General features: G+C 41.5%; 1 protein-coding gene across 3 annotated transcripts in view; it reads left to right on the top strand.

Annotated features, from left to right (window-relative positions):
* The window catches only part of LOC125340045 (protocadherin alpha-C2), a 136407-nt gene extending 111004 nt beyond the window's left edge, over positions 1 to 25403 (top strand). The window contains exon 4 of one of the 3 annotated variants that reach the window (XM_048331447.1): positions 22539 to 25403. In XM_048331447.1, the coding sequence (XP_048187404.1) occupies positions 22539 to 22849 (311 nt within the window). In that variant the 3' untranslated portion in view covers positions 22850 to 25403. The remainder of the gene's footprint in view (positions 1 to 22538) is intronic. The other 2 variants (XM_048331448.1, XM_048331446.1) reach the window with 2 other exon arrangements.
* Positions 25404 to 27074: the final 1671 nt, after the last annotated feature.

Genomic DNA, 27074 nt, shown 5'->3' with positions numbered 1-27074 from the left:
CATCCAAATTCCATTGAGTACGTACATACGTACATAACAGAGGACATAAGAATGTGAGTGTAAAAAGTTCTTTCTAAAAATAACCAGGTGCCTTTCAGATGATTAGCCTAAATAACATGTGCAGCTAAGGGCCTATTTTTGCTGGCAACTCTAAGGGCCTTCGTTGATTCTAATCAGCCAGCATTTGCTATATATGAATGTTGCACAATTCATCTAAGTGAGATCCAAAAAATGCACAAGTTGAAACAATTTATTAGAAAGCTAATAATCCCAGATGGCAAGGGAGGAACATGAGAGAGTTCATTACCCAAATCTTCAACCTCAGTGCCAGCAATGGAGGGCTGAAAATGAAGAAGGAAGTGGTTTTAGATGACCAAATGTGGCAGGATTAAGGAGGCACCTGGCAAGGTAAGATCTACTCAACTAAAGCTTCCTCACGAAACCAGCCTTGTTACTCTGCCTTCATTTCAGAGGTTTTGTTCTCATGAAGGTACAGGGAGTCACTCTAGTGAGGCAGGAACTAGCCTTGAGTCCATTCTCCTCTCGTTGACGATGCTGGTTGTGTACATTCCTAGAGAAATACAAAAGGAGGATCGCTGGTTATTTCTTGGCAACCGGCCCAGGTCTCTATTTTAGATTGAAAAGGATGGTAAGAAATGATACATTTGACAGCAGGGAGGGAGGGAGTCTCCTTGTTGCCCTTCGCTATTAGCCGCAGGTGCCCGAGGCATGGTTCTCATGGGCTGTGCTATAGAGCTCACATCTCTCAGTTAATCAGTTGGAAGAAGTGGCCTTGCCATGCGTCTCAGCATGCTTCCCCACCAATGGCACACAGTCCAAGGGCCCTCTTCTGCCTTCTGCTCGGTCATTTTGATACTTTAAGGTTTTATGTCTCAAAATACGTTCTTCACTCTTGGAGAGGATATGGTACCAAGAATCACGAAACATGTGATTTTGATTCGTATCTGCGTTAGATTCCAGGACCAAACGTGGATAAAAATTTTCTAAATTCTCCCTTTTTAGTTACCCTTTCTGCAAACAGAACATAATCACACTTTTCTTACTGAGTTCCCATGAAAAATAGAAGAGGTCTGAGAGCTGATCATATTGCTGGACATATGCTATTAATAAGTGTCTACTCCTCTTACTCCTCTTATTTCTTGATACTTTTATTGTGTGCGGCTTCTGATAGGGCCTTGACTCATAACCTGACGGCCAGAATTCAGTTGCTCTCCTTTGCAGGCCCAGGCGCCTGCGCCTCTTGAGGTTGCTTGGGTCTTCTTGACTTCTCTATATTCCCATCACCCCAGCTCTCCCCTGGAGATAGAGTGAAAAAAAGGAAAATGCTCCCCAATTGCCTCCAATCCCAAACAGAGCCCGTGTTTCATTGATTCCATCGCCCTTAGTGCTTTGTAGTGAAGGTGCAGTTGCTTCTAGAAGGCTTCTTGTAGTCCAAGTTTCCTTACACTTGTGTCTGTGCTCTTTGTATACCAACACCTGCAGCAGCTGCAGCCGTATCATAAAGGGATTGGGGCAAGCTTTGCGCGATTCCTTATTCATATGTGTTTCTGGGACTTGTTTTCCTCCTTTGATTAATTCTTTTGCTTTGTTACAAAACTGTTCATTTATTTTCACAGTGTGCAAAAGCCATAAAGATACCACTCTGAAGGGATCAATGGAAACATCACCAGGTGATGTTTTCTGCAGTATAAACAAGCCAGGCATTAAATTAGTTAATCCTGATTACTGGTTCTTTCCTCAAGCTTTGCCCCTTGTGTGAACAAACCTGGATCATGGGCTTTCTTATTGCCTTTCAGCTTCCCTTGAGACTGAGCAGAGAGAGAAAACTAGCTAAATGGGGAATACAGTTATAGCTTCTTTTTCAGAAAGAAGGCTGCATTGGGGGAGGGGTGTTAAAGAAGCAGTTACTTGTGAAAAAAAAACCCAAAACTTTCTCAGTGTGAGTGCTTTGAAGAGGTCTTAACAAATGCTTTCTTGAGGAAATTCTGGGAGATTATACAGCAATGGTCCTTGTCTGTAGAGGCCCTGGCTGCTTTGCTGTCTCCTATCATTCTTCCGTGCTTCTCTTTCTTCATTTCCTGGGATGTCAGAACTCAGCTGATGCAAGCCAGAGGTGGTTCTGCAGGCCTGTAAATTTAGCACCTGGGTGAGTTGGAAGCCACCCTGAGCTACAGAGAGAGACCTTGTCAACAGATAAAAACAAACACCCCAACTCCAACCTACCGAAGACAAAAGTAAACTTGTTTTAGAATGGGAAATATAATTGGCCTACTGTATCTTTCAATTTGTGCTCACACTAGGCATTCACAGATATTTTTCTGATCGTTCTTTCCTTTACAGTATAGTTGAACAACTTTTTATTAGCATTTTGTTTGTTTGGGCAGCACTAGGGTATGAACTGAGGACATTGAACTGTACCATATGAGCTATGCCCTGCTTGTTTTTTGTTTTGCTTTAGTTACTTTTCAGCTAGGGCTTCATGGTTTTGTTTTTATTTTCTGGTACCTGGGCTCAAACTCAGGGCCTCACACTCCATTTTCTTGTTCACAGTTAATACTCTACTACTTGAGCCATACTACCAGCCTGGCTTTTTGCTGGTTAATTGACCATGGAATCTCTCAGACATTTCTTTCTTTCTTTCTTTCTTTCTTTCTTCTATTTTTTGCCAGTCCTGGGCCTTGGACTCAGGGCCTGAGCACTGTCCCTGGCTTCTTTTTTGCTCAAGGCTAGCACTCTGCTACTTGAGCCACAGCGCCACTTCTGGCCTTTTCTATATATGTGGTGCTGGGGAATTGAACCCAGGGCTTCATGTATACGAGGCAAGCACTTTTACCACTAGGCCGTATTCCCAGCCACTCTCTCAGATATTTCTTCCTGAACTAGCTTCAAACAAAGAGGCTCCAGATCTCAGCCTCCTGAGTAGCTAGTTTTAAAAAAAAAATACTAGTGGCATGAGCCACTAATGCAAAGGGTCTGTGGTTTTGCCCATGCTAGCCTCAGACCACAATCTTCTTACCTGTGGCCTTCAATGTAGCTGGAACCATAGGCAGGAACCACCACACTCAGCTTCCTGAATGAGATAGGTCTCATAAACTTCTACACAGGCTAGCCTTGGAATGTGATCCTCCCAGTCTGCCTCTGAGGATTACAGGTGTGAGCTACCACGCCGGACTTAGATAGCATTTTCATTTTATTGTGTATTTGTAAGTCATATGCAGACACTTTGAAGTACAGATGAGGACGCGCACAGTTTGTATGAAAATATATGCTCCTTGAGTGTCTGCAGGTCTGAGTGTCCACGATGATCTGGAACCCGTCCTCAATAGATACCAAGGGGGGACTGTTCTGTCTGTTGTTCAGAGAGCACAGGGAATTCCAAAGCACACATCTCTGCCAAACATAACATTATAACTTGTGAAGCAAGACCCCAGGGCATCTGGGACCAAGCAGTGAGAGATTAGTCAGGTAGGCGAGGCGACTGTGGCAACCAGGCCCTGTTGGAGAGCCTTAGTTTATGATGACTAGGCAATGGTATCAAAGTACAGTTCCCGGAGAAGCAATACCAACAATACCTAGGAACTTGCTCAAATGTACATTTTTAGGCCTTACCTTAGACTTACCAGATCAGAATTTCTTAGCAAACTACATTTAAACAAATACTCAGTTTGATCCAAATAGGCCCTAAACTTTCAGCATTGACTTACAGTAAATATTTTTGACATTGTCTGGTATCTTTATGATTCTTGTGGGAAGCAGGGGCCTTTAACATACCAGGGAGATAATTGATTGCTAAGAACTCCAGCTCCAGAGTCAGTGACCCTCCTTCGAATTCCTCCTCTGCCACTCAGTGGTTGTATGCCTCTGGGACTATTTAAATGCTCTAGTCTTTTATTTTTCCATTTTTCTTTCTTTTCTTTTTCTCTTCGTTCCTTGCCCTCCCAGCCCTCCCTTCCTTGCCTTCCCAGAGCTTCATGGTTGCTAAGCAGTACCTTACCATTTGAGCCACACTCCAGTCTCTCTTTGCTTTAGTTATCTTTCCATTACTTAGTTATTTTGTCAAGGGCCTTCCTGCCACTACAATCCTCTTACCTATCCTTTGTAGCTGGAATTACAGGTGAGAACCACAATACCTCTTTGGTGAGATGGAGACCTTGCTTTTTGTCTGCATTGACGTCAAACCACATCCTCCTGATTTCCAACTCTGAGTAGTCAATTCACAGTTCCATTCCCTGTAAAATACAGATAAGAGTGCTCTACATACGGATGTTTTAAGAATTAAGTGACAAAACATATATTCAAGAGCTTAGAGAACAATAAGAACTTAGTAAATAGCAGATTTTTAAAATGACTTTTCTGTAGATAAGTCCATTCTTCCATTTAAAATTTAGACCTGGGTCTTTCTCTGTAGGAAACTGTCACAGAGATTTTTTTTAAAGTACTTTTTTGTAGTTGTTTGTTTCCTTGGGGTAATTGCTTTTGCCCTGGTTTGTCTCATCTCTTTAATCTGTGGAAAATGGAGAGAGTCTATGTGCCCTACTTTCATAGGACATCCAGTCTATTATTTATCTTAGGGATTCCTGCCTTTCTGAAAAACCACCTCCCCAAGGAGAGACTCCTTGGAGACTCTGTTTCTAAATCTTCCCCTGAAAGAAGCCCTGGTCCTGGCGTTTTTGGAGTACATTTAGGAGACCTGTCATCATGAATTTTTCTATCTCATCAGTGAGTGTAGCCTCCAGCCTCGTTGGAGAATTTAGAAAGCATGCTGTTCCACTAACCTGCTCACCCTCCACTTCTGCCGTTGTCATGGCAATCTCAGGCCGGGGAGGTGTGTGCACGTCCTTACTAGGGGAAAAAAGGAGATCAGGAAAGCTGTGAGTAGAGCAGCTTCCTCCTGTCGGCATCCCTCACTCTCGCTTTCCATCTGACAGCTCACGAGTGCCCGCACGGCTTGGCCATTCCTATCTGAGCAAAGTAAGTCCTTGGGAGATGCAACTTTGCTTTCAGGGAATGCAAGCTCAATGCATTTGCTGGCGTCCTCTATATAGCGTATGATGTCGTGAGGATTTGTTTGTTGTGGACTCTCTGGGATGCAGGGAGCAAGATGGTGCGGGAAAGAATGAACACTCTACCTAGGAGAAGCATGAAGCCTAAAATCTTTTTTACTCCATCCAAGTGTCACTTCCTTCATTTCCTTCTTGGAGGAATACTCTGCACCTTTATTTTATTTTACGTGCCAGTGCTTGAACTTGGGTCTGAGTGCTATCCTTTAGCTTTTTTGTTCAAGTTTGGTGCGCTACCACTTGATCCACAGCCCCACATCTGGCTTTTTGGTGGTTAGTTGGCCTTCTCTGGGCTGGCTTCGAACCGTGACCCTTAGATCCCAGCTTCCTGAGTAGGTAGGATTATAGGCATGAGCTACAAAAGCCTGGCAGCACTTTCATTTTAAATTGCCATGTAAATAAAAGACTAGACTCAGGATGTCCTGTTTTTCCTGAAATGAAACATTCCTGTGCAGTAAACAGTTTCTGCGATTGTCCTCGTGTCGTATACCCTGTATTTCCTGCTCGTCTCTCATTCCCTGTACCATTTTTCTAGGGTTGGTAGTGCTATGGTCAGAGTAAATGCCATGATTCCTAAGAAAAGAACCTTTTCCATTGGAGACCATATGTCTCCTGAAAATTATCCAATCTCACATGCACTCTGATGTGTGCCTCTGGATGTTTTGAGGATGTATAGAACAAGGAGCGAAAAGCAGCAAGAGCTGAAGTTTCCCTCAAATCTCAGAGATTCAGGATCAAGAAGGGGAGACTCATTACAGTTTCTTTGGTTATCACGGATCCCTTCAAAATGTCAACTGTCTTGGAGCAGAATAGTATTGTTCCTGAAAATTTTGCTCTGAGAAACAACTTTTGACTACACCTTAGGAAATCCATGCAGCTTATCTTCTTTTTATCTGAGAAGGTTATCTGGAACCAAACAATTTCTGAATTGCTATTCCCACTTACTTGGCACACTAGTGTTTGCAGCTTAATTTCTTAAGCCTCTTATCAAAGGCAAGAATCAAGTGTCTCCTGGGGGAGATCCTAATGTTTCAAAGAGCCAAAGAGCCTGACTGCTCTCAAAAAAGACTACCAGCATCTTGGAGAGCATTGTGCCAAGCAGAAATGTAGGATGGTGAGTCTGCTCTTTGGAAGTGGAGCTGTGGCTCAAGTGGTAGAGCACTAATCTTGTGCACAAAAAGCTTAGAGATAGCACAGGGTCCTGAGTTCAAGCCCCAGGACCAGCAGCAGCAGCAACAAGTCAACTTTTTAAAAAACTGGGTGCCGGTGGCTTAGGCCTGTAATCCTAGCTACTCAGAAGGCTGAGATCTGAGGATCTCTGTTCAAAGCCAGACAGGAAAGTCCCTGAGACTCTTATCTCCAGATAACCAACAGAAAACTGGAAGTGGCACAGGGGCTCAAAGTGATAGAGTACTACCCTTGAGCTAAAGAGCTCAGGGATAGTGCCCAGGCCCAGAGTTCAAGCCCCAGGACCAACAAAAATAGAGTCTACACTGTGTTCTGTTGGAAAGATTGCTGGAGTTGTTTATAATTGGGGGGCGAGGAGCTCCTCCTCTCTGGGAGGTGCTTATGTAAGGAAGACCTGTTTCTGAGCTAAGTTTATGGTAAAAGTATACTGATGAGTTGTGATTCCTTTAAACTTTGTATCTCTAGAAGCCTTGCCCTTAGCCTCATCAAATACCAGTAAACCAGAAATTAAAGTCATCTTGGTGACAAAGGAATTTTGTAGTGAATATTTTTTGGAGAAACTCATCCCAGATTCCAAAGGAACTTGAAAAACTCATCTTCACCTAAGCAATCAACTTTGTGACTGAGAAGGTCATTGACTAATGTGGGGAAATGGTCAGGTCCAGCGCTCCCTGGAGACCAAGGGCCTCTGGGGAAGGCCTATAAGATTGCTGGTTGTCAAGAAGCCTGGTAATGAGTGTATGGGCTGGCGAGGGGGCTTTAGCCTCAGCACTGGGAGTCGCATTATTCACAAGGAGGAGGGAGAGATGTAGATGCTGTTCTACTCTTACCTCAACGAGACCAAGAGCTTCTACAGCAACAATGCTGTCTCGAATGGTGTTATTTCCCAAAGAAAGATCTAAGCAAAGACAGGAGTGGTCAGTCCAGAAGATGACATTATAAAAGGAAAAGGATGTTTGTGCTACTGTTTAAACAGGAAATCTGAGGGCTTTATATAATTAAACTCAAGAGATATAGCTATAGAAGTTTATGGCAAAGTAACTTTTGGAAACAAAAATTAGACCCACAAGTGACCTGGGACACTGAAAACTTATCATTACTGGAAATGTATCACTTGTTTGCTGAATCCCAAACACTGGGGATCTAAATCACAACTTCCAGCACATCTGTGTAAAAAACAGCGAAGTAAAGTTTAAGAAGAGTGAAACTGCTTTGTACAGAAAGTCTAAATGTACAAGCAGTAGACCAACCCTTTATTCATAGCTTTGCTGTGTTACCTATTAGGCTAAAGGTCTTCTTTGACTTTGTATTATAGATACTGTTTTACCCAAGAACACACCTGGCACTTCTCTAATAATAATCCTAACAATTACCTATTATAATAATGATAATAATAATCCTAATAATCACCTGGAGCGAGATGAATACTCTTGGGTAAAGGTCTGTGAAAGGCTAGGAGACCTAGCCAGTATGGGCAAAATAACATTATATGTATACCAATCTGCATTTAAGAGAGGTCAGATTCGAGGAGCTTATATAAATAGATATGTAAATAGCTCTGAGGAAGGCATCTTTGAACCAGTGTTTGGTGATAAGCCATAGAATAAAAAAAATTCTCTTCTCTTAGCTAAAATCTATTAGCATAGAGAGAGAGAAAAAACGAGAGAAAGCATCTCCTGAGGAAAGTTTTTGGAAATATGTGTGACATGGAGAGGATCTTTGTTGATTACCTTTGAAGTCTTTAAACCTTGTACCATTGCCTCTTGTCGTACGGACATAGTCTTTTAGAACAAGAGGAAGAAAGACTTAACAATGCCTACTGTTTATTGAGACTTGTAATATAAACACTTCATATATGTTACAAATAACTTTAAGATAGAAATTCATTATGATTCCCACATTTCAAGTATGGAAATTGAGGCTCATAGGAATTAAGTGACTTTATTATACTCATACAGCTAGTAAATGTGCTGCGCTCAACATAAGAAATGTTTGTTGAATTTACTAATGGATATAATATCAAAGGTGATATCTGAATCCATGCCTGCTGGAATTCAACCTTATACACATAACGTGTTACACTTAACATGTTGCCCCGCATGACAAGTAAAGGAAATAGGTTAATAGTTCCACTGTCTGAGTTCCAGGCCAATTGTCAGGGTCTATATTAGTAATATATACACACATATTGTATGTGTCTGCATGTGTGTGTGTCTGCGCGTGTGTGTAATTGTGGAACCATTTGAGATAATGGGAAGAGGCAGAGGGTGAACAATACAGAAATACATTGTGTCTTTTCTTAAGTAGTTGAGGTTTGGAGGGAAGGTGGGTATTTAATTAGACTACACAAGAAAATTAGTAGTCTTTAAATGAGTCCATTCTTTTCATTATACCCTCTTCATGTTCCTAATATGCACCTTATTTTACCTTCACCTCTACTAAAATTTACAGACACATAGACACAGACAGACATAAACACACACACACACACACACACACACACACACACACACACACAGCCACCTCTGCCTGAACATGAAAGACATTGTGGTAGGCAGAATAATGCCCCACAAAAGGCCCACATCCTGATTGCCAGACCTTGTCAATATGTTGTTATATAAGAAGGAACTTTAATAATGTGACTAAATTAAGGATATTGAGATATAGAGATTGAGTAGGATTATCCAGGTAGCCTCAACGCAATCATAGTGTTCTTAAAAGTGAAAGAAGGATTTGTAGATGCTTCATTGCTGTACTGCTTGGATTACCCACTTACCAATCTGGAAGAAGTCAATTACAGGACACGGCAGCTAGTGAAAAGTCACTGTCCACAAAGGGATGACAGGGACAGGGAAAATGCACACTTCTTATTTGTATGCATCTATCATCTGTGTCTAGGTGAAAGCAAACTAAATGTGTATCCAGGACTTCGCTGAAGGAGAAAAGAGAAGAGTTAAGTAAGTCTAGTCTGTATGTAGGTGGCAGGGTGACTTGAGGGGGGATTGCTTCAGTCAATATTCCTTATCAAACCTTTTCTTCAATAACATTTCCTATATTGACAAGGGGAGGCAGGGTGGCTTGGGTTCAATTCTATGTGTACATGTGGACCTCAGGATTTGTTTGAGTTTTTTTAGGCACATCTTGAGTAATGACCTAATTTTACCATAGCTCCCTCTAAAGGCTGAGATCTCTTTGTACTCTTAGCACTTGATTAGAGATTAAACCAGTCTTTATACTGCTGGCAGTGATAAGGCCATAGAACCCATGAAAGACCCATCTCAGAGGTCAGCATCCCTATGAGTTCTAAGTGTCAAGCGCCGTCAGTCCAACTACTGTCCCTGCTGTCTATAGTCAGGAGTCAGCATCACTTCAATTTCCTTCTGTTACACAAGTATAAATTCATTCTAAATATTTGCTTTTGAGAAATTTCTTTAGGGAGTATGATCTTTTTGGTGTGTTCCTTTAAAATTAAGGTTTTAGAGATACAGAGTTGCCTCTTTGGTCTTTCTCAAGGTTACAACCCTACCTCCAGGATAATTAATAGCCTCTAAATGACTGTGATTTGAAGAGCATGGGGAGATCCTCTGACAAACTTCCTGCCCAGCAGGTCTCTGAAAGTCAACCATTAACCACCACCAGCAGCAGCTTTCTCACTTAAGATCCTCTTTCATTCTACCCTCTCACTCTTCCGCCTGTCTGTCCCTCTCGTATATAGATAGAGGTAAAAAAAAAATCTAAGATATAAAATATAGTCAGGTGCCAGTGGTTCATGCCTGCAATCCTAACTATGTAGGCAGCTGATAACTGGTTTGAAGCCAGCTTGAGCAGAAAAGCCTTTGAGACTCCAACTCCAGTTAACCAGCCATAAAAACAGGCTGGAGGAATGGCTCAAGTCGTAGACCACTACCTGTACATAAGAAAGCCCAGCAAACATGAGACCTCTGATTCATGCCCCATTTCTGGCTAAATAAATAAAATACTCTGTTTAGGGGTACTTTCCTTGGTTTAGCTCCAGTGTAGAGCTGTAGTGTAGAACTTTCTGTATCGTCATCAATCAGGCCAGAATCACCCTGTTTCTAGGTGGCATGAGTAAAGTATTAAATGTAACAGTCATATCTGCACAATCTACTGGGAGAGACAGGAATATAAAGAGATAAGATGGAAATATGTCATGCGATGAGGGCTATAGTTGTTTCACCAAGAAGCAGGAACAATGAGGGGGAAGAAAACTGGGACAAACCACCAGGTCCTGTCAATATAGTCTATCCCTATGATAATCAGTACAAATTCTATGCAAATAAGGCAAGATGGTTGGCCTTTCCTAACAGTTTCCACAGGGCCCAAGCCCTTTCTCATCAACAGCAAATAATTGATATAACAGAAGTCCAGAAAATGGAATTGAGAATTTAGGGAATAAACCCAGAGATTAATAGTGGATATTGCAGAATGGCAGGTGATGAGGGATGAAGAGAAATAGAATTCTAGGTTAAAAAAAAACAACCACAATAGATGCAAAAAAAAAATCACCTGCATTATCTGGGTGAATAGAAGACGTGCATTTGATGGGTGGGTGGGATAGAGAGCTGGTGGGAAATGAGATCAGAAAGGTAGACTGGAATTCGATGTTGTAGGGTCTTAAGTGTCTTCATTAAAAATAAAAACCACAAAAACATGCAGCTTCATTTTCTGGCAATGGAGATTCATTAGGATTTTGTTTGCTTTGGGAAACAAGATTATTTTAAGCTTAATAAGCTTACTTAGCTTGAAAAGTAACCTGTGAGGTGTTAAGATGAGCTCAAGATCTAAGAACTATGTTTTCTTCTTCCAAAGCATGGATTGGAAAGTTGAAGTGTCTAGACCTGGGTATTGAAAGTGGCGGTAAATATAGCAATTTTTTATGTCTGTATAAAGGACTAGCTTGAAAATGTTCTTAGGAAATTCTGTTAAACTTGGTGTGATCAAGACTGAGAAAATCAGATTTGTGAGCGTTGGCCTTATGTTTGTGTCTGAAGGGAATCAGCAGTACACAGTGCTTCCAATCCCTGCTGTCCTATCTATGAACTGTGCAATGTGGGTCTCTGATTCATGAATGTGGGGGAAAGAGGGAAAGATTGTAGATTGTAGTCATGATTCAATAACATATGCAAAATGCTTGTGTTGGTTCTTAGCTTGTGGGAAGGACCCCCAACATGTTATCAGAACTATTTTCCCTCAATTAAATGTCCCAATGCTTAGCAAAATGCCTGCTGCAAAGTCAATGGAACCTCGAATGTTTTTGCTAGATTAAATGGGTGGGATTGAAGTGCGCAGAGTAGGTGGTAGTGATGGAGGTGAGGGGCCTTTCACGATCCAGTGCTCCGTCTGCCACAGTGTTCGGACAGTGACTCCATTTTAGATGTTCACTGCGTGTCTAGAAATGGTTCCTCAAGGCTAAGAAGTGACACAGCAACACAGAGCCTGGGATTGCTGCCAAATTGTAAGAATCACAGATTGCAATGTGAGGGAGGAGCGTAGAGGAGCTGGAAAATTCAACCTCAGCTTGAAAGCTACTTTATGGTTAGGCAAAAATGATAATGGCTCACCCAGTCACAATCCCACGTAGAGCTGTCTGTGTGAAGCCCTAGGCAAAGTCACCGTCACTGCCTGCACAGAAGGAAGAACCCAGTAGCGGGCTGGATTCAGGCCAGTTTGGCTTCAGGGGACCCATGTTCCAGAAAGGTCCGGCATGGCTTCATAGTATGCTATGACTGTCTTGGGGTTCTTAATTTCTTAACAAAGTCCCCTTGCCCATTTTCATGTGCTTTAGATACTGCAGATTCTGTAGTGGGTCTACACTAGGGGGTGTCTCAGTTGTTGAGCCACATTGACCTACTGTTTCTTTAAACCCCTCTCTCTTTCTCTTGCTACTTATTTGATTTTTTGTTTGTTTGTTTTGTTTTGTTTTTGCCAGTCCTGGGACTTGAACTCAGGGCCTGAGCACTGTCCCTGGCTTCTTTTTTGCTCAAGGCTGGCACTCTGCCACTTGAACCACAGCGCCACTTCCAGCTTTTTCTGTTTATGTGGTGCTGAGGAATCAAACCCAGGGCTTCATGCATGCTAGGCAAGCACTCTACCGCTAAGCCAGATTCCCAGCCCTACTTATTTAGTGTTTTGTTTTTTTTTTCTTTTTTTTTAACCAATCCTGGGCCTTGGACTCAGGGCCTGAGCACTTTCCCTGGCTTCTTTTTGCTCAAGGCTAGCACTCTGCCACTTGAGCCACAGCGCCACTTCTGGCCATTTTCTATATATGTGGTGCTGGGGAATCGAACCCAGGGCTTCATGTATATGAGGCAAGCACTCTTGCCACTAGGCCATATTCCTAGCCACTTATTTAGTTTTAAACACAACAAAAATTGTGAAAAATTAAATCTGTGCAGAACAAAAAAATGAGTAATACCTCATTGTTTACTTCCTTTTCTGCTCTCTAGAAATAACTGTTGCTAATAGTGTACCTCTCCCAGAATTTTCATAAAAGCTTACATGTATTTTTAAATATAATATAATTGCATTGTTGCTGCACATATTAAGAGCATAGCATTATCTGTATTAAAATGATCATTTCTCTCAACGACTTCTGCTTTGGTAAAGCAACCACTGTTAACAATTTTGGAAGTGTCCTTCAATTAATTTTTAATTTAAAACCTTATTTTTTTTAAGATCAGTTTTTATGTGGCAGAGAAATGGAGCAGAAAGCACAGAGTTCCCTGTATGACCTTCTGCACTGTCAGTCAATATCTTGTGCCTGAGTGGTAGTGTGTGTGTGTGTGTGTGTGTGTGTGTGTGTGTGTATAAGAGAGAGAGAAAGAGAGAGAGAGAGATGAAACATGCCTAGTGCTGGTGGGAGCTGGGAGCTCACACCTAGAATCCTAGCTACTCAGGAGGCTGAGATCTGAGGATTGTGGTTCAAAGCCAGCCTGGGCAGAAAAGTCGCTGTGAGACTCTTATCTCCAATTATCCACTCAAAAACTGGAGGTGAGGAAGTGAAACTATGGCTCAAAGTAGTACAGTGCTTGCCTTGAACAAAAAGAGCTCAGGAACAGTGCCCACGCCCTGAGTTCAAGCTCTGTGACAGACCAAAGAACAAAGAACAAAACCATTCCTGGTGCTAGTGGCTCATGTCTGTAATCCTAGCAATTTTGGAGCTTGAGATCTGAGGACCATGGTTCAAAGCCATCCCTAGCTAGTTCTTATCTCTAATTAACCACCAAAAACCAAGAAGAGGAACTGTGGCCCAACTGGTGCTAGCCTTGAGCACAAAAAAGCTTAGGGACAGTGCTTTTAGACCCTAAGTTCAATTCCTAGGACTGGCGCGTGCACACGCGTGCGCACACACACACACACACACACACACACACACCCCTATACTGGAAAATACATATTGGAAAATATAATGGAAGATGAAGTCTGTAGTTTGCTCTTCCAAAAATTTTCAAATTAATTTTTAGTTATATAAGTTATACATTTTTCCTGTGTTTTGAAAATATGTAGCTTTTCACAAAGCAAAATAGAATAATACTATGTATGTAGCTTGGGGTACATTTGTATGTTTCTGTGTGTTTTGCAGATATCTTCCTAAGTACATATAGATCTACTTGAACTGTAGGCCTATATTTTAATTTGTGTGTCCAATTTCATAGTGTTTTTTTGTTTTTAAATACTGCAAATACCTGCTTTGTAGAGGTATATTATGCATCCTACTATTTGTAATGGGAGTGTAGGGCCATGGGAAATGAAAGTCATAAAACTGGTATTTTCTTATGTGCAGTTGTACTGCACTTGCTATATCTTCCCATTGATCTCTGCCCTTTTCGCTAGTATTATATGTCACTTGACTCAGTAACGCCATCATTAAGAGACTTAGCCCCTGTTGTGAATAATAGTGATGAAAGCTAAAATGTGTTCAACATCTAAATTACATGCCATGTTTAACTACTTTCCAAGTATAAGATCCTTTAATCTGTATATCAATCTCCAGAGATAAATCTATTGTTGCACATACATTTTACTAAAAAAAACAACAACAAAAAACAGAGACACCTAGGGCTTAATAAGGTCATATAGAAGAGGAAGATCAAAATCTGGACTGTTTGATTTCAGAGTCTGTGCTCTTAGTCATTGGCAATACTGTCTCTAGACATCTTTATAACCGTTACTCTACTTGTCTAAAACTTAAAACTATTATTGTATTTATTCACTTACTTATCTTTTTCTCCCACTAACACTGTAATGCACCAAAAATAAAGTACCTATCCCAACAGTATTCTTATCTCTATTCCTAATTCTTAGTAGAATAGCTAATTTGGTATACATAATAAATAAGTTGAGTTGCATGAATAACAATGACTTCAGGAGGCCACTATTATATCCATTTTACAGATGAGGAAATTATCAAGGAGATATATATATATATTTATATATATATTACTATAATATAGTATATATATATTACTATAATATAGTAGAACATGGAAAGAAGAGGGTCTTTGATATGTAGTCCAGTGTGCTTTCTACCACGTATTAGCTGCCTCCTTCAGAAGGCCCTGGAGAAGAAAGAGCTCCTTCCCTATCAACTATTTCTAAGCTGGAAAATAAGCCTGGAAGCCCTCAGTGGCTCCTAGAAGGGGCAGCACTTGATGGGAGGAGGGTCTCTGTAAAAAACAGTTCCTGGAAATACTCCCTACTGGAATAGGTTGTTAAGAGGGAAGTTGGGTTCCTTGTGGACCGCTACAAAATAGCAACACCTATCTTTTTTGTTGTTGTTTTGGTCCTGGGGCTTGAACTCTGGGCCTGGGCACTGTCCCTGAGCTCTTCATCTCAAAGCTAGCACTCTACTACTTTGAGCCACAGCACTTCCCATTTTCTGGGGATGAGAGTCTCATGGACTTTACTTCCACGGCTGGCTTTGAACAGAGATTCTCAGATCTCATCACCCTCCTAAGTAGCTAGGATTACAGGCATGAGCCACAGGTGCCCAGTTCAACACCTATTCTGTATTTTGGAGTTTCTGTATGCCAGACTTCACTCTGTTATTTATGAGCCTTGTCTCTCTTTAATGCTCACAATACCATTCAATGAATGTTGTATCTTGGTTTTATGTGTGGGGAAAAAAAGAAAGGATGATGAGAGGCCAAGTGGTGAAGCTATAATTCTAGCTCAAGGCTGTGTGAGAAGGAACCTACATTCCCTAAGCATCCCCTCCCATGCAGCACATAATAGCCAGCTAAAGAAGGAGGATTTGAGAAGAGACTGTAAAGGGAAATTGCCCTCCCTAGATCCTGAGGACCTTAGCAATCAGAAAATAAGGTAGAGATAAACCATGTAGCCTGGGCCCTGCTGGGCTGAGGGGGTCATTGAAAGAAGAAATGTGACTTTATTAAGCTGACTGAACATGTGGAAAGATTTGAAACCAGCCATCCCAGTGTTTGAATCTGGGTTTGCAGCACATGGTGTCTTTATGCTTTAACCTAGAAATGGCAGCGTTATTTTGGGCACAAAGCGAGAGCCGTGGCTTTAAAAATATGCCAAGTGTATTTCTCTCTTCCGCTTCAAGATTACTGAAAATGAGCCCAGCTGTGGCCTGAGGCAGCAAACAGTGGTAAGCTCTTCTTCCAGATAACTCATCCCACCCAGAGAGTGAAACACTCAGGAATGGGGGGCTGCAGCCACCTGAGGTGTGTGTGGGGGGGGCACTGGGTGGCTGGAGGAGGATCGGCCTTCTGCTGGTTAAGCCTGACTTCCAATCCCAAACACCAATCCATCTCCATCTCCAGCAGCTATGGGGATCAGTGCTATGTGATTCATCTCTCTCTTCCCACTCATGCCTACAGCTCCTGAAGAAGTTAAGGAAACAAAGAAACTGTCGGGTTATGAAACCAGGGAGTCAGTGAGAGAATAGATTTTCAGCTTCATTATCAAATACCTGTGTGATGTAGGGCAAATCATTCTGCTGTGATTTAAGTCTTCCTTCGGGTTTCTTATCTATAAACCAATAAACTTTAAATATAATATATAATTTTGATTAATTATAATAAATTGGGTTATTTAAATACACCTAGGCAAAATACTCGATAAACTGCTTGACTCCGAATAAGCAATCAATAGTCTTTAAACAAATGAATCTTCTGCTCTGATTATGCTAGCAAGTTAAAGTAAGTGAGGTTTTACTTTGTGTCAATCACCCCGCCCCCTGCCCTGAAGCATAATTACATTTAATTGTAACAGTCATTTGAGGCGGGTGCTATTATTGTTTGCTTTGCAGATGGAAACGGAGATACTAAGTAATTTGCTGAGCATCACAAAACTTACACGGTGTAGCTAGGTTTAAACCTTGGTATTCTGATTATAGAGCTTAAATTCTTGGAGCACAGAGAGTTTATATTTACCTTCGTTTGTTTCCAAAAACAGAGAAGCATCAGGGAGATGCTTGCCCTGGTGTTTGAGCGTCCTCCCTGCCTCTGCGATGCTGGACAAAATGTGCGTCTCAGACGCTTTCCCGCGTGATTCCCTGGCGTGGTCCATAAAGAGTTGGGGGTGGGGGTGGGGGGCGGTGCTGGCCCCAGCGATCCGCAACACCCCCACTCCCCACCCCCAAATGGCGAGAAAGGGGGTGGAGACCACGCTGATGCAATGTTACACCCTTGATCGTCCCCGGCAGAGGCTTCTCTGCTGCTGCTGTTGTGGTTGTGCTTTTGCGAAGCATGTGTTAATGCCACAATCTGCTGAATTCGGAGAGACAGGGGTGAGATGAGGTTGGTCCCCGGAAAGCCAGAGGGGCGCCCGGGAAGTCGGCTGCTTGAAAGACTGCAGTGGGGTGGGCCCCGGCGCAGAGGTGACTTAGAAGGAGGGAGAGGGGGCGGGCCCCTGGAAGTGCAACCCGCACCCCCAGAACCTGCAGAGCCTTTCCTGCCCGAGCTCCTCCCCGGGCGGGCAGCCAGCAGGGGCAGCCAGGAGGGGCAGCCCGCCCCGGGGCGAGCGCGCCGTCCCGGGAGGAGCTGGCCGGCGGGGCCGGAAGCGCGCGCCGGTGCTCCTTTAATGGCTTCTGCTGGCTGCTCTGTGACTCAGCGGGCCGGGCGGTGGGCCGGCCCCCGAAGTGCTGTCTGGCAAGATAGGCCCCGGCTTTCATCAAAATGATGGGTTTTCTGGAAGCTCTTTATTAACCTCGGCGCTGAAATCTCTGGGATGGTAACAAAAGGATGAATGGGGAGCGAAGGGGCGGGGCTGAGGCCTGGAGACCGCGCTGTGATTTCCCCGACGACTTGTCACCGGGGGCATCCACACCCTTCCCCCACCTCCGCTCCCTGCAGTGGATTCGAGCTTGCAGGCCCCGGCCTGCGTCTCAGTGAACCCAATAATAACCCTAACAACTGCTATACTTAGGCTTGGGGGGTTGCAAAGGACTTGGGCATACAGCCCACAAGGAGTCTCATAGCTGGAGGCTGCTTAGATTTGAGACCTAGGTTTCACCTTTAATATCCATCGGACTTAGACGTGGACCTTAGCCATACCTACTCCGTATGGCTCTAGTGAGACTTAGAGAGGAAAGCCATGGAAAGTAGAAAACATCTTCCTGGCCTTAGTGGTTGTCCAGAGCAGTTCAGAGTGGGGAGTTTCAGGGTGAGTTTTACAAGTGTAGCATTTGCTTCAAAATCTTCAGGACCTTCCCTGGAATTTGATTTCTCCACCACTCTTAGTCCCTAAGGCTCCACTTCATAACGGAGGCAGCCAGGCCTGAAAGAAGCAAGTTGAGAATTTTGCCCAAAAGACCCAAAGGCAGTGCACAGAATGGATCACATGAAGTTGACAGTTACCTCCAGAAGGCAGTTCTTAAAGAACAAAATGAAGATATACATGCTTTTCTGTTTAAAAAAATATTTTAATATACAAGTGATACATGTCAAGATCCTTCAAGTGCAGAAAATAGACCACACGGCCTTGTGGTTTTCTTTAATGTATTGTTCTGATTTTTATGTATATCCCTAGACATTGTGAAAAATTAACAAAGTACTCAACAAAAATAATCATGTTTTATAATTATGATTATATTTTTAAAAACTTTTAAATCATGCTGGATTGAAATCCGAACATCTGCAAAGAGCTCTGCCAAACACAGAGACTCCTGCCAAGTTGTCCATTGGAAATCTTCTTTCCAGGCTCCAACGAGGCCATTCTTTTGGTTCTTAACTGCATCTCATTCGTGTCTAAGGGTGAGCTAAGTCTCTGGAGGGAGATCTCTGCTAGGAGAAAAGAGGAAGCACTGAAAGAACAGACATTTCCTCAGTTGAACATTTGTGGAGACTAGCCTCTGGCTGGAATTTAGAACAGGATTGGTTCCTCTTTCCTTTTTATCTTCTTCAAATGGTACTATGTCCTTTTTGAATCTGTCACAAAGTCATAGCATTTTATTGGCTAAGCTAGTCCAGGGTCTGCAGGGCTGATAGCCAAACAGAACTCAGGTTAAGAAGGTCAATAAATGCTGTTTATCAGATCCTTAAGCCGTCTTCTCAGCTGTGTGAGTCACAGGGCAGATACTGCTCAGCCTTTAGAGATGTTTTCCTTCCACAACAACCTGAGTGGGCACTTCAGGAGAGAGGGATTTGAGAAACCACCTTTTGTTCTGCTCTGTGAAAGCTGCACACTTGGATGATGTACCTGAATAGACCTCGGATTGCTTCTAGGAATTTTGGCTGTCAGTCAGACCTAAGACTCCTGGTGAAGCCCTGGAAGCTCAGGGTAAAGAAGCTGATTAGCTCTGTGCAGCCCTGATGTGAGGAGGTCACTGTGCCAATAGACTGGCTACTAATGTTCTCTAACCCCACAAAATGGGTGGCTCTCTGGGCTCTGCATCTCGAGATGACAACCCTGAGGCCTTATGTAATTGAGTCATGGCCATGGCTGGAAAAAAAATTCATTCTAGGCTCTTGTAAAGGCAACTAGAGACTTACGGGGTGGTTCTGAAAACCAATTCTGAGTCCCACATCAGAGGCTTTAATTTTTTTTTAATTTGTTACTTTTAGTCTCCCAAAAATAGAGCCTTTATTTGAAAGGTTAACTTAGAGGTAGATTTGGGCTGAATTTAATTAACGATTTGCTTATCTTAGACAATTGAAAGCAATTGAAAAAAAAATCCCTTACCCCATCTTGAAAGTGTGATCAAGTCAATTCTGCCAGGGCAGATACGGTGTAAGGGAAGGAGTTTGGTGGGGAGAAGACATTTATTCCCTCCCCCTCTGCTTACAGTAAAGTTACATATCTGGTACTCTTAATCTCAAGAGCTCTGCCATATATAGTTAGCCATATGTGATGCCATTTATGGAGCTCTTCCATTGCGCTCAGGATCAGGTTTAGCACTTTACATGCATTACCTCACTGACTTTAGGGACTCCAAAAGTACCATCTGTGGAGAGCTGTTGGAACTGCTGAAGAGGTACCATTTCCGCTTCTCATAGCAGTACCTTTATACATCCACCCAGCAAATATTTACGTAAGTAGTAGGACAGCAATTGTGCTAGGCATTGTCACACAATAGTGAATAAACCTATCTTGCCTCAGTAGTTGGTAGACCTAAGAGTTAGATACTACTAGCGGAAGGGGCTACTTGCTTGGCTACTCTAGTCATAGAATGCCAATCTGAGGAGATTTCATTCAAGCGCTTGAAGAGTAAGGAGTCATTCTAAGAATGGAGCACATTTGCGACAAAAGGAATACATATATATGTACACACACACACACACACACACACACACACACACACGCGTCTTGATGGAAAGCAATGTTTGAGGAACTGAAGAAAGTTGGTGTGCCTGGAGTATAATGGGAAGAGGAAGACTTGTAGATTTGAGAATAAAAAACATTAGATTTTTTGAAAGAACTTAAATGTTTTAATAAAGAATTGGAGTTTTTTTTCTTAAGGTAATAGAAAGCCTTTGACTTATTTTAAGCAGGAAGATGCCCTAATCTGATGTTATTTTTAAAGGATATTACTATGTATGCCATACTTCCATTTTTTAAAAGGGAGGATGACTTTAAAGAACACTGGGTAGAAGATTAGAGAAAAGCAAACGCAGAAAGAGATTGTGCAAGAAGGAAGCTATTGCTGTAATTTACATAAGAGATAATGACTTTCAGAAAAAGAATGGAAAAGAAAGAGAAAGGAATCAAGATAGAGATGACAAATTTTGGTAATGTTATAAATGGAGTATGAAGAATAAAGAAAAATGGAGACTGGAGCTCTGGCCTTCCTGGCTTAAGCAGTGGAGTAAGTCAGATAACATCTGACACTGGAAAGATTTAGAGAAGAATAGGTGAGAGGAAATCAAACCTAGATTTTAGATTCCCTCACTTTGTGATTTTCCTAAAGTTTCCAATTAGAGATATCAGGTAGGCAGTTAGACCCATGAGATTGGAACACTGAGAGATAGGGATTTTAAATACAAATCTGTTCTAGCTAGCATATTTTAAATATCTTTCTTCCAGTCCTGTGGCTTGAACTGAGAGCCCTGGTACTGACCCAGGGCGTTTTTGCTTAAGGTTAGTGTTCTTCCAGAGTTCTACAGCTCTACGTCTGGCTTTTTGCTGATTAATTGGAGATGAGTCTCATGGACTTTCTTACCTGGATTAGCTTTGAGCTATGATTTTCATACCTCAGCCTCTTGAACAGCTAGGATTACAGGTGTGAGCCACGGGTGCCCAGCTTCTGAATTTTTATTTTTGAGGCAGAATCTCGTTGTAGCTCAGATTGGGCTTGAACTCCTGATCTTCTGCCCCACTTCCTAAGAACTGAAATTGTAGATATTTATACCCAGGAACATAGGTGAAATTCATAAAGAAGAGAATATAGAGAAAGCTGAGGAGAGTCATGGTCCAAACCCAACAAAGCTTCAACACATAAGAGTCTGCTAAGGAGGATGATAGAGATAATAACCAGAAGGAAAAGTCAGGAAAATAGTCAGACTCTTTGGAACTGGAGATGCCTCCACAAAATATAGGAAGGTTGAGTTCTAGGCAATTAAGAAGAAGCAAGTCCAGGAAACCTCTCTGCCCTTCTGTTTGCCTAAAAACTGAATATAGATTTTCAAAGAAAATATATCTTTGCCAGGCATTGGTGGCTTACACCTATAATCCTAGCTACTCAGGAGGCTGAGAGCTGAAGATCCTGGTTCAAAGCCAGCCAGGGCAGGAAAGTCTATGAGGCTCTTATCTCCAATTAGCCACCAGAAAACTGGGAGTGATGGTGTGGTTCAAATGATAGAGCGCCAGTCTTGAGCTGAAGAGTTTAGGGACGGGCCCAGAGTTCAAGCACCATGAGCAAAAAAAAAAAAAGGAAGAAGAACAAATAGAAGATATATCTGTACCTGCATCTACGAAGCAGAGAAAACATTTAACCATAAAAGAGAGTTTGAAACAGCCTGGGGATAGCACCAAAAGATTCTATAGTAAAAACCTTAACTATCTAGTCTTTGTGTGGCATTTATTGATCTTACTGTAATTTGCTGCCCATGATACTCAAAGTCTTTTTCTTTTGTCTGTCATATCCTAAAAAATTACTGTTCTTAGCTGCAGATGTTGTAAGCCAGAATTCAAAGCTACTTCCTTGGGAACTGGTCCTTCTCTCAGTGTCTCTCATGTGCATCTTAAATATAAGTGTTAGGAAGCTTCTATTTGTTTCCTCTTGTAATAGGGGTTTATTCCAACTAAGAACATGTGAAGCTTTTACTACATGACAGAATAAATAAATAAGTGTTTCAAGAGGAAATGACTCATGCTTCTAAGGAAATTAATAAGATGAGGATTAAAATGTGATCGTCGGTTTTGGAAATAGTATAGTGCAGTTGATGTGAACAATGTTAAGAAAAATAAAACAAAAAAAATGAGTGGTCAAGGACACTAAACTAGAGGAGACTGATAGTGATAGGAACTAAGGAATGGAAAGAGCAGACACACACAATATCAAACTGTAACCGAACATAAATGTTATTTGACAGAACTTTTTACCTCTCCAGCAGAGGATTAGTGTCAGGTACATAAATACTTCTGTGAGGTCAGAGAGTTCCAGTGTCGCAGCCAGTGGGATCACTTTCCCCAGACAAACCATTTACTCTTTCTCTCCAGCTCTGACTTCTGAAATCATTGGTATACTTCATGGTTTCTTTGGGAATGGCTGTCTGGGCAGCAGCTTCTTTCCTATTCTACACTGACTCTGCTATTTGTTTGTGATTTTTTTTTGTTTTTCAGAACCAGAAGCAGGAGAAGTGTCCCCACCCGTTGGCGCCGGTGTCAACAGCAACAGCTGGACCTTTAAATATGGACCAGGCAATCCCAAACAGTCCGGTCCCGGTGAGTTGCCAGACAAATTCATTATCCCAGGATCTCCTGCAATCATCTCCATCAGGCAGGAGCCTTCTAACAGCCAAATTGACAAAAGTGACTTCATAACCTTCGGCAAAAAGGAGGAGACCAAGAAAAAGAAGAAAAAGAAGAAGGGTAACAAGGCCCAGGAGAAAAAAGAGAAAGGGAACAGCACGACTGACAACAGTGACCAGTGAGGTCATCAAATGGAAACAAGCCACTTAGCCAGTTTTTGTAATAATGGCAAATCTCTCCCATGTAGCAATTCCCTGATCCTTTCTCCTACCCCCACGAGCCCTCTGAGACCTCAGAAATCTGCAGAAAGTTCCCTGTGTCTGTCTAGATCCCATTTAACAGCTTTTGTCTTAAAAGTTTTCCTAAGTCTGGTGTTAACTCTCTGAGCCACTCTGGCTTGTTTTCAGAACCTAAAAAGCAGGCCCACGTTTCCCTTCTTCTGCAACACAAAAGAAAGGCTTCCCAGCCCCACCCTGAGAGTGGGACTTTCTTCCCTGATCTCCCAGAATCCTGTCTTGATGGCACTTGCAGCGCAGGCTCAAAGGTTTTCAGATTGTTTGTGGCCCGTGTAGCCACAACAAATGTTTGAGGGCCAAATATTGGCGGGAATAGGCCAGGTTAGACTAATGTGCTCAAGAATGGCTGGGGAGCGAAGGGAAATAAACAGCTAGAGTCATTCTGGAGGGGAAAAGTGAAACTCAAAGAGACCAGACTTTCTAAATTGTACAACTCAAGAAGTGATGATCACCCTCTACCAGACAAAACTATCCCCACTGACAAGGTTTTAGGAGCCCCTAATGTCTGTTGGCTGTAGTATCATTGTACCTAAAACCATATAGTGCAAGCCAACAGCTCAGAGTTTAACAGAAGGCCAGCAGGGGCAACTGAAGCAGATCTGATGTGTTTCCTGTACGTGTTCTGTGCTCACTTTATTCAATATTCTTTTGCACACAATGTTTCTGAAAAGGCATGATCCTTTTCCAACAATACATATGCAAAAGCAAAAGAAAAAAATCCAACACCTCACTTTATGCTGTTTGTCGTTTGATAGATTTGTTTAGAAAAAAAAAAGAGAAAGTCTATAGCTATAAATCTCTAAAGAGAAATATGATGAATACAATTCCCCTGAACTTCCCTCAAAAGAGAATTCAGTCTACAGCCATTGAAATGATCGTTGCTGCTACTGAAGTGCTTTAAGAGAATTGCCTGGACCATCTGTATTATACCGGCCACCTGCCAATCACAGCTTTACTCTTTCAGGTCACTCTGGGGCTCCCTCTTGCATGTATTAATTACTAATAAAAGAATCTCTCTCTCTCTCTCTTTTCTAAGAAAAATGATGTGCACTTTGAATACACAAACTTCTCTCAACTATAATATCAAGACCCAGAAATTGAAGAAAAAATACTGTTTTCTCATCCATACAGTGAGCAGACTTTTCAGTCCTCTAATTCTGTGACTTGTCTTGGTGTGCTAGCCTACACCTTCTCTTTGGTTTAGACTTCCTTTTCCATAACACTCTGAATTGCTAATCTTACTAACACCTATGATGTTACCTGAAATCAATCTCCCATATGTATGCTGTATGCTATTATAAGACTCCTGAAATATACTTACTCTGTGCTTGTGTATGTGAATGTTAATGCAACTATTACCTAGAGTGAACTTTAAGCTTTATTGTTGAATGTAATCCCATTATATTTCCTTTTGTACACCTGTGGAAAAGTGGAGTAGTGTTTTTTTTTAAACCATTGTTAATCAGCTTTTGTGTATGAAAGACACAGTAAAATTTCTTTCTTAAATCAAGATACGGTGATTCAAGGAATTTTATTTGTGGTCAGCCAAGAGCTGTCTCTTGCCAAGACTCCTGCTGGCAAGAGCATGAATAGAGCCTTTTTTTTTTTTTTTCTAGTAACAATTCTGGAATGAGTACTGAAGATATTCCTTGAGGGTATGCAAGCACAAATTTTATGAATCTGACATCTTGGAAGTTGCAGGAAACTTTGAAATTCTAATGTTATCTGGAATATCAGCTCATGGAAAATAATAAAATTTACTGTCATCTTAAATAAGGCATTTTAATTTTGTTATGCACAGTTTAGCAGTTTGCTTAATTGTATTATATATTTAAAAGTTAATATAAAAGAGGTAGGAGTCTGTTATAAAAAAAAGCATTAAATCTCAAAAAAAGTGTCTTGTCTACTTCTAGCTTCATTCTCCCATATTTTGAAGGGTGTGTAATTTCAGCTCTGCAGGATTGCATGGGGTAAAACTTGTTGCAAACACATGTGAACCATTGCTACATTGTAGGTTGTAATCATTTTGCCCCACTGAAGCCCATGTAACTGACCTTACGTGCCTTTTGAACTAGGAGAATCGGGCTAATTTATTAATGATGATAATTACAATGTATCTGTTTAGCACTTTTTAAATTTGCAGAAGTGCTTTCCAATCCATGTTAGTTACTAGTTATTACAGCTGTAAGGATAAAACACGTCATGTGGATTCATTTTTAATTGGTGCTATTGGTATTTCCTCTGTTATTGCTAATAAATGGAAAATGGTGGTATGAAAGCAATGGTGGTCATTTCTAAGTAGAGTAGAAGAAAATAGAACATGGATTATCACTAGCTATTACTACAAAAGAAGATATTGCTGAAATATGAAACTTACTGTGTCAATCTCTGCCTGACACCCTGGTTTTTATGTTCATCACTAAGGCAAAACACCAAAGAAATCAAAAATCAAACTGTCTCCATTATTGCTGAAATGGGCAGCGAAGAGGTTGCATTATTTCAAAGTACACTGTTGTAGTCTTTAACAAGAGTTTCAGCAAACCAATTTTTATCACTAGAGCCCTTGCGGTCATCTTGTTCATTACCTTGTTTCATTCTTACACTTCTGTACAACTGGGAAGTAAAATAATGCCTCCAAGAAATTAATTTTTATTGAGTACAGAGTATGTGCCAATCACACTATAGTGTACATGCTCTGTAACAAATAGATTAGATTGTCCTTCTGAGTTCAATTTTTATGAACATAGGCTTTATGCAATGGTTCTCAGCATGGAACAATATTATTCTCAGGGGACATTTGTCAATGTCTGGAGACATTTTTTTTATTACCTGGTAGTGGGGATGCTACTACTGGCATTTAGTGGGTAGAGTATACGAGTGGTCTTAACACCCTACAACGCAGAGGATAGCTCCTGGCAACAAATCATTTCTAGATCCAAATGTCCATAGCGTGAAGATTAAGAAACCTGGAGAAAGACTGACCATATAATTTCTTTAGTTCACTTTTATATGTGTGTGTACCTATACTAGGGTTTGGATTCAATGCCTAATGCTCTTGATTGGCTCTTTTGCTTAAGGCTCTGTCTCTACCACGTGAGCCACAGCTCCACTTCTGTATTTTTACTGCTTAACTGGAAATAAGAATCTTACAGATTTATGTGCCCGTGCTGACTTCAAACCTCAATCCTCAGATTTGAGCCTCCCGACTAACTAGGATTACAGGAATGAGCCACCAGTGCCCAGACTACCAATGCCCAGCTGTTGATGTCACTTTTAAGGTGGAAAAGAGATTACTCCAGGATTCAAGATGTGACTAGGAACTATATTTACAAATAACCGGCAACAGCTCTGTCACTAACTAGATAGGGAGCCTTAAATTACTCCTTCCTTCTGTTTTTCAGTCTCAATTTTCTTATTTCTAAATGATAATAATTATAGGATAAGTCTTGTATTTGTGAGGAAGTTGTAGCAAGATAATCTCAAAAAAGGTTTTAGCATTATGTCTGACACATCACAGTGCTGAACAAATCATTATCAGTAATCATTCCCTTACCTCTTTATCATATATGTGTCTATTAGACTCAAGATACTTTCCTGTTGAGTAAAATGTGAATGAGAAATGGTAAAAATAAATCAATGTAGAGTTGGCACAAAAACATTTTATTGGTTACTTCCAAATTTTGCTCAACTCTGGAGGCAAAGAGTCAGTGTGATAGCTCTTTCCCTATTTTCATTCTGAATAACTACCATTGCAGTACGTGGCTGAGTGACCAGTGTGTTCATAGCTTTTCCACTTCAATGCCCAATAGTCTGAAAACCAAGGACAAAGGGTTTGAAGCCACCATTGCGTGCTCAAATGAATAAATCGCATAGGAGCCTATATATGACAACTTCACAAGGAGGAGAGTCACATCTAACTCACATTTCTTTTGGCAGTTGGGCAAAACATCTCTAGAGTTGCCTAGCATCCTACAGGTAATGAAGAACAAGTCACATCTCTCGTAAGGTGATGCTACACCATAGTCTCACACATACAGAACACAAGATTCACTCTTTAAAAGAACTGCAATAAGCTAAATACTAATGCCTCATACCTGTAAGGCTAGCTACT

This window comes from Perognathus longimembris, chromosome 22 (genome assembly GCF_023159225.1).
Source record: "Perognathus longimembris pacificus isolate PPM17 chromosome 22, ASM2315922v1, whole genome shotgun sequence".
NCBI classification, from domain to species: Eukaryota; Metazoa; Chordata; class Mammalia; order Rodentia; family Heteromyidae; genus Perognathus; species Perognathus longimembris.
This window is presented reverse-complemented; position numbering and strand designations above follow the sequence as displayed.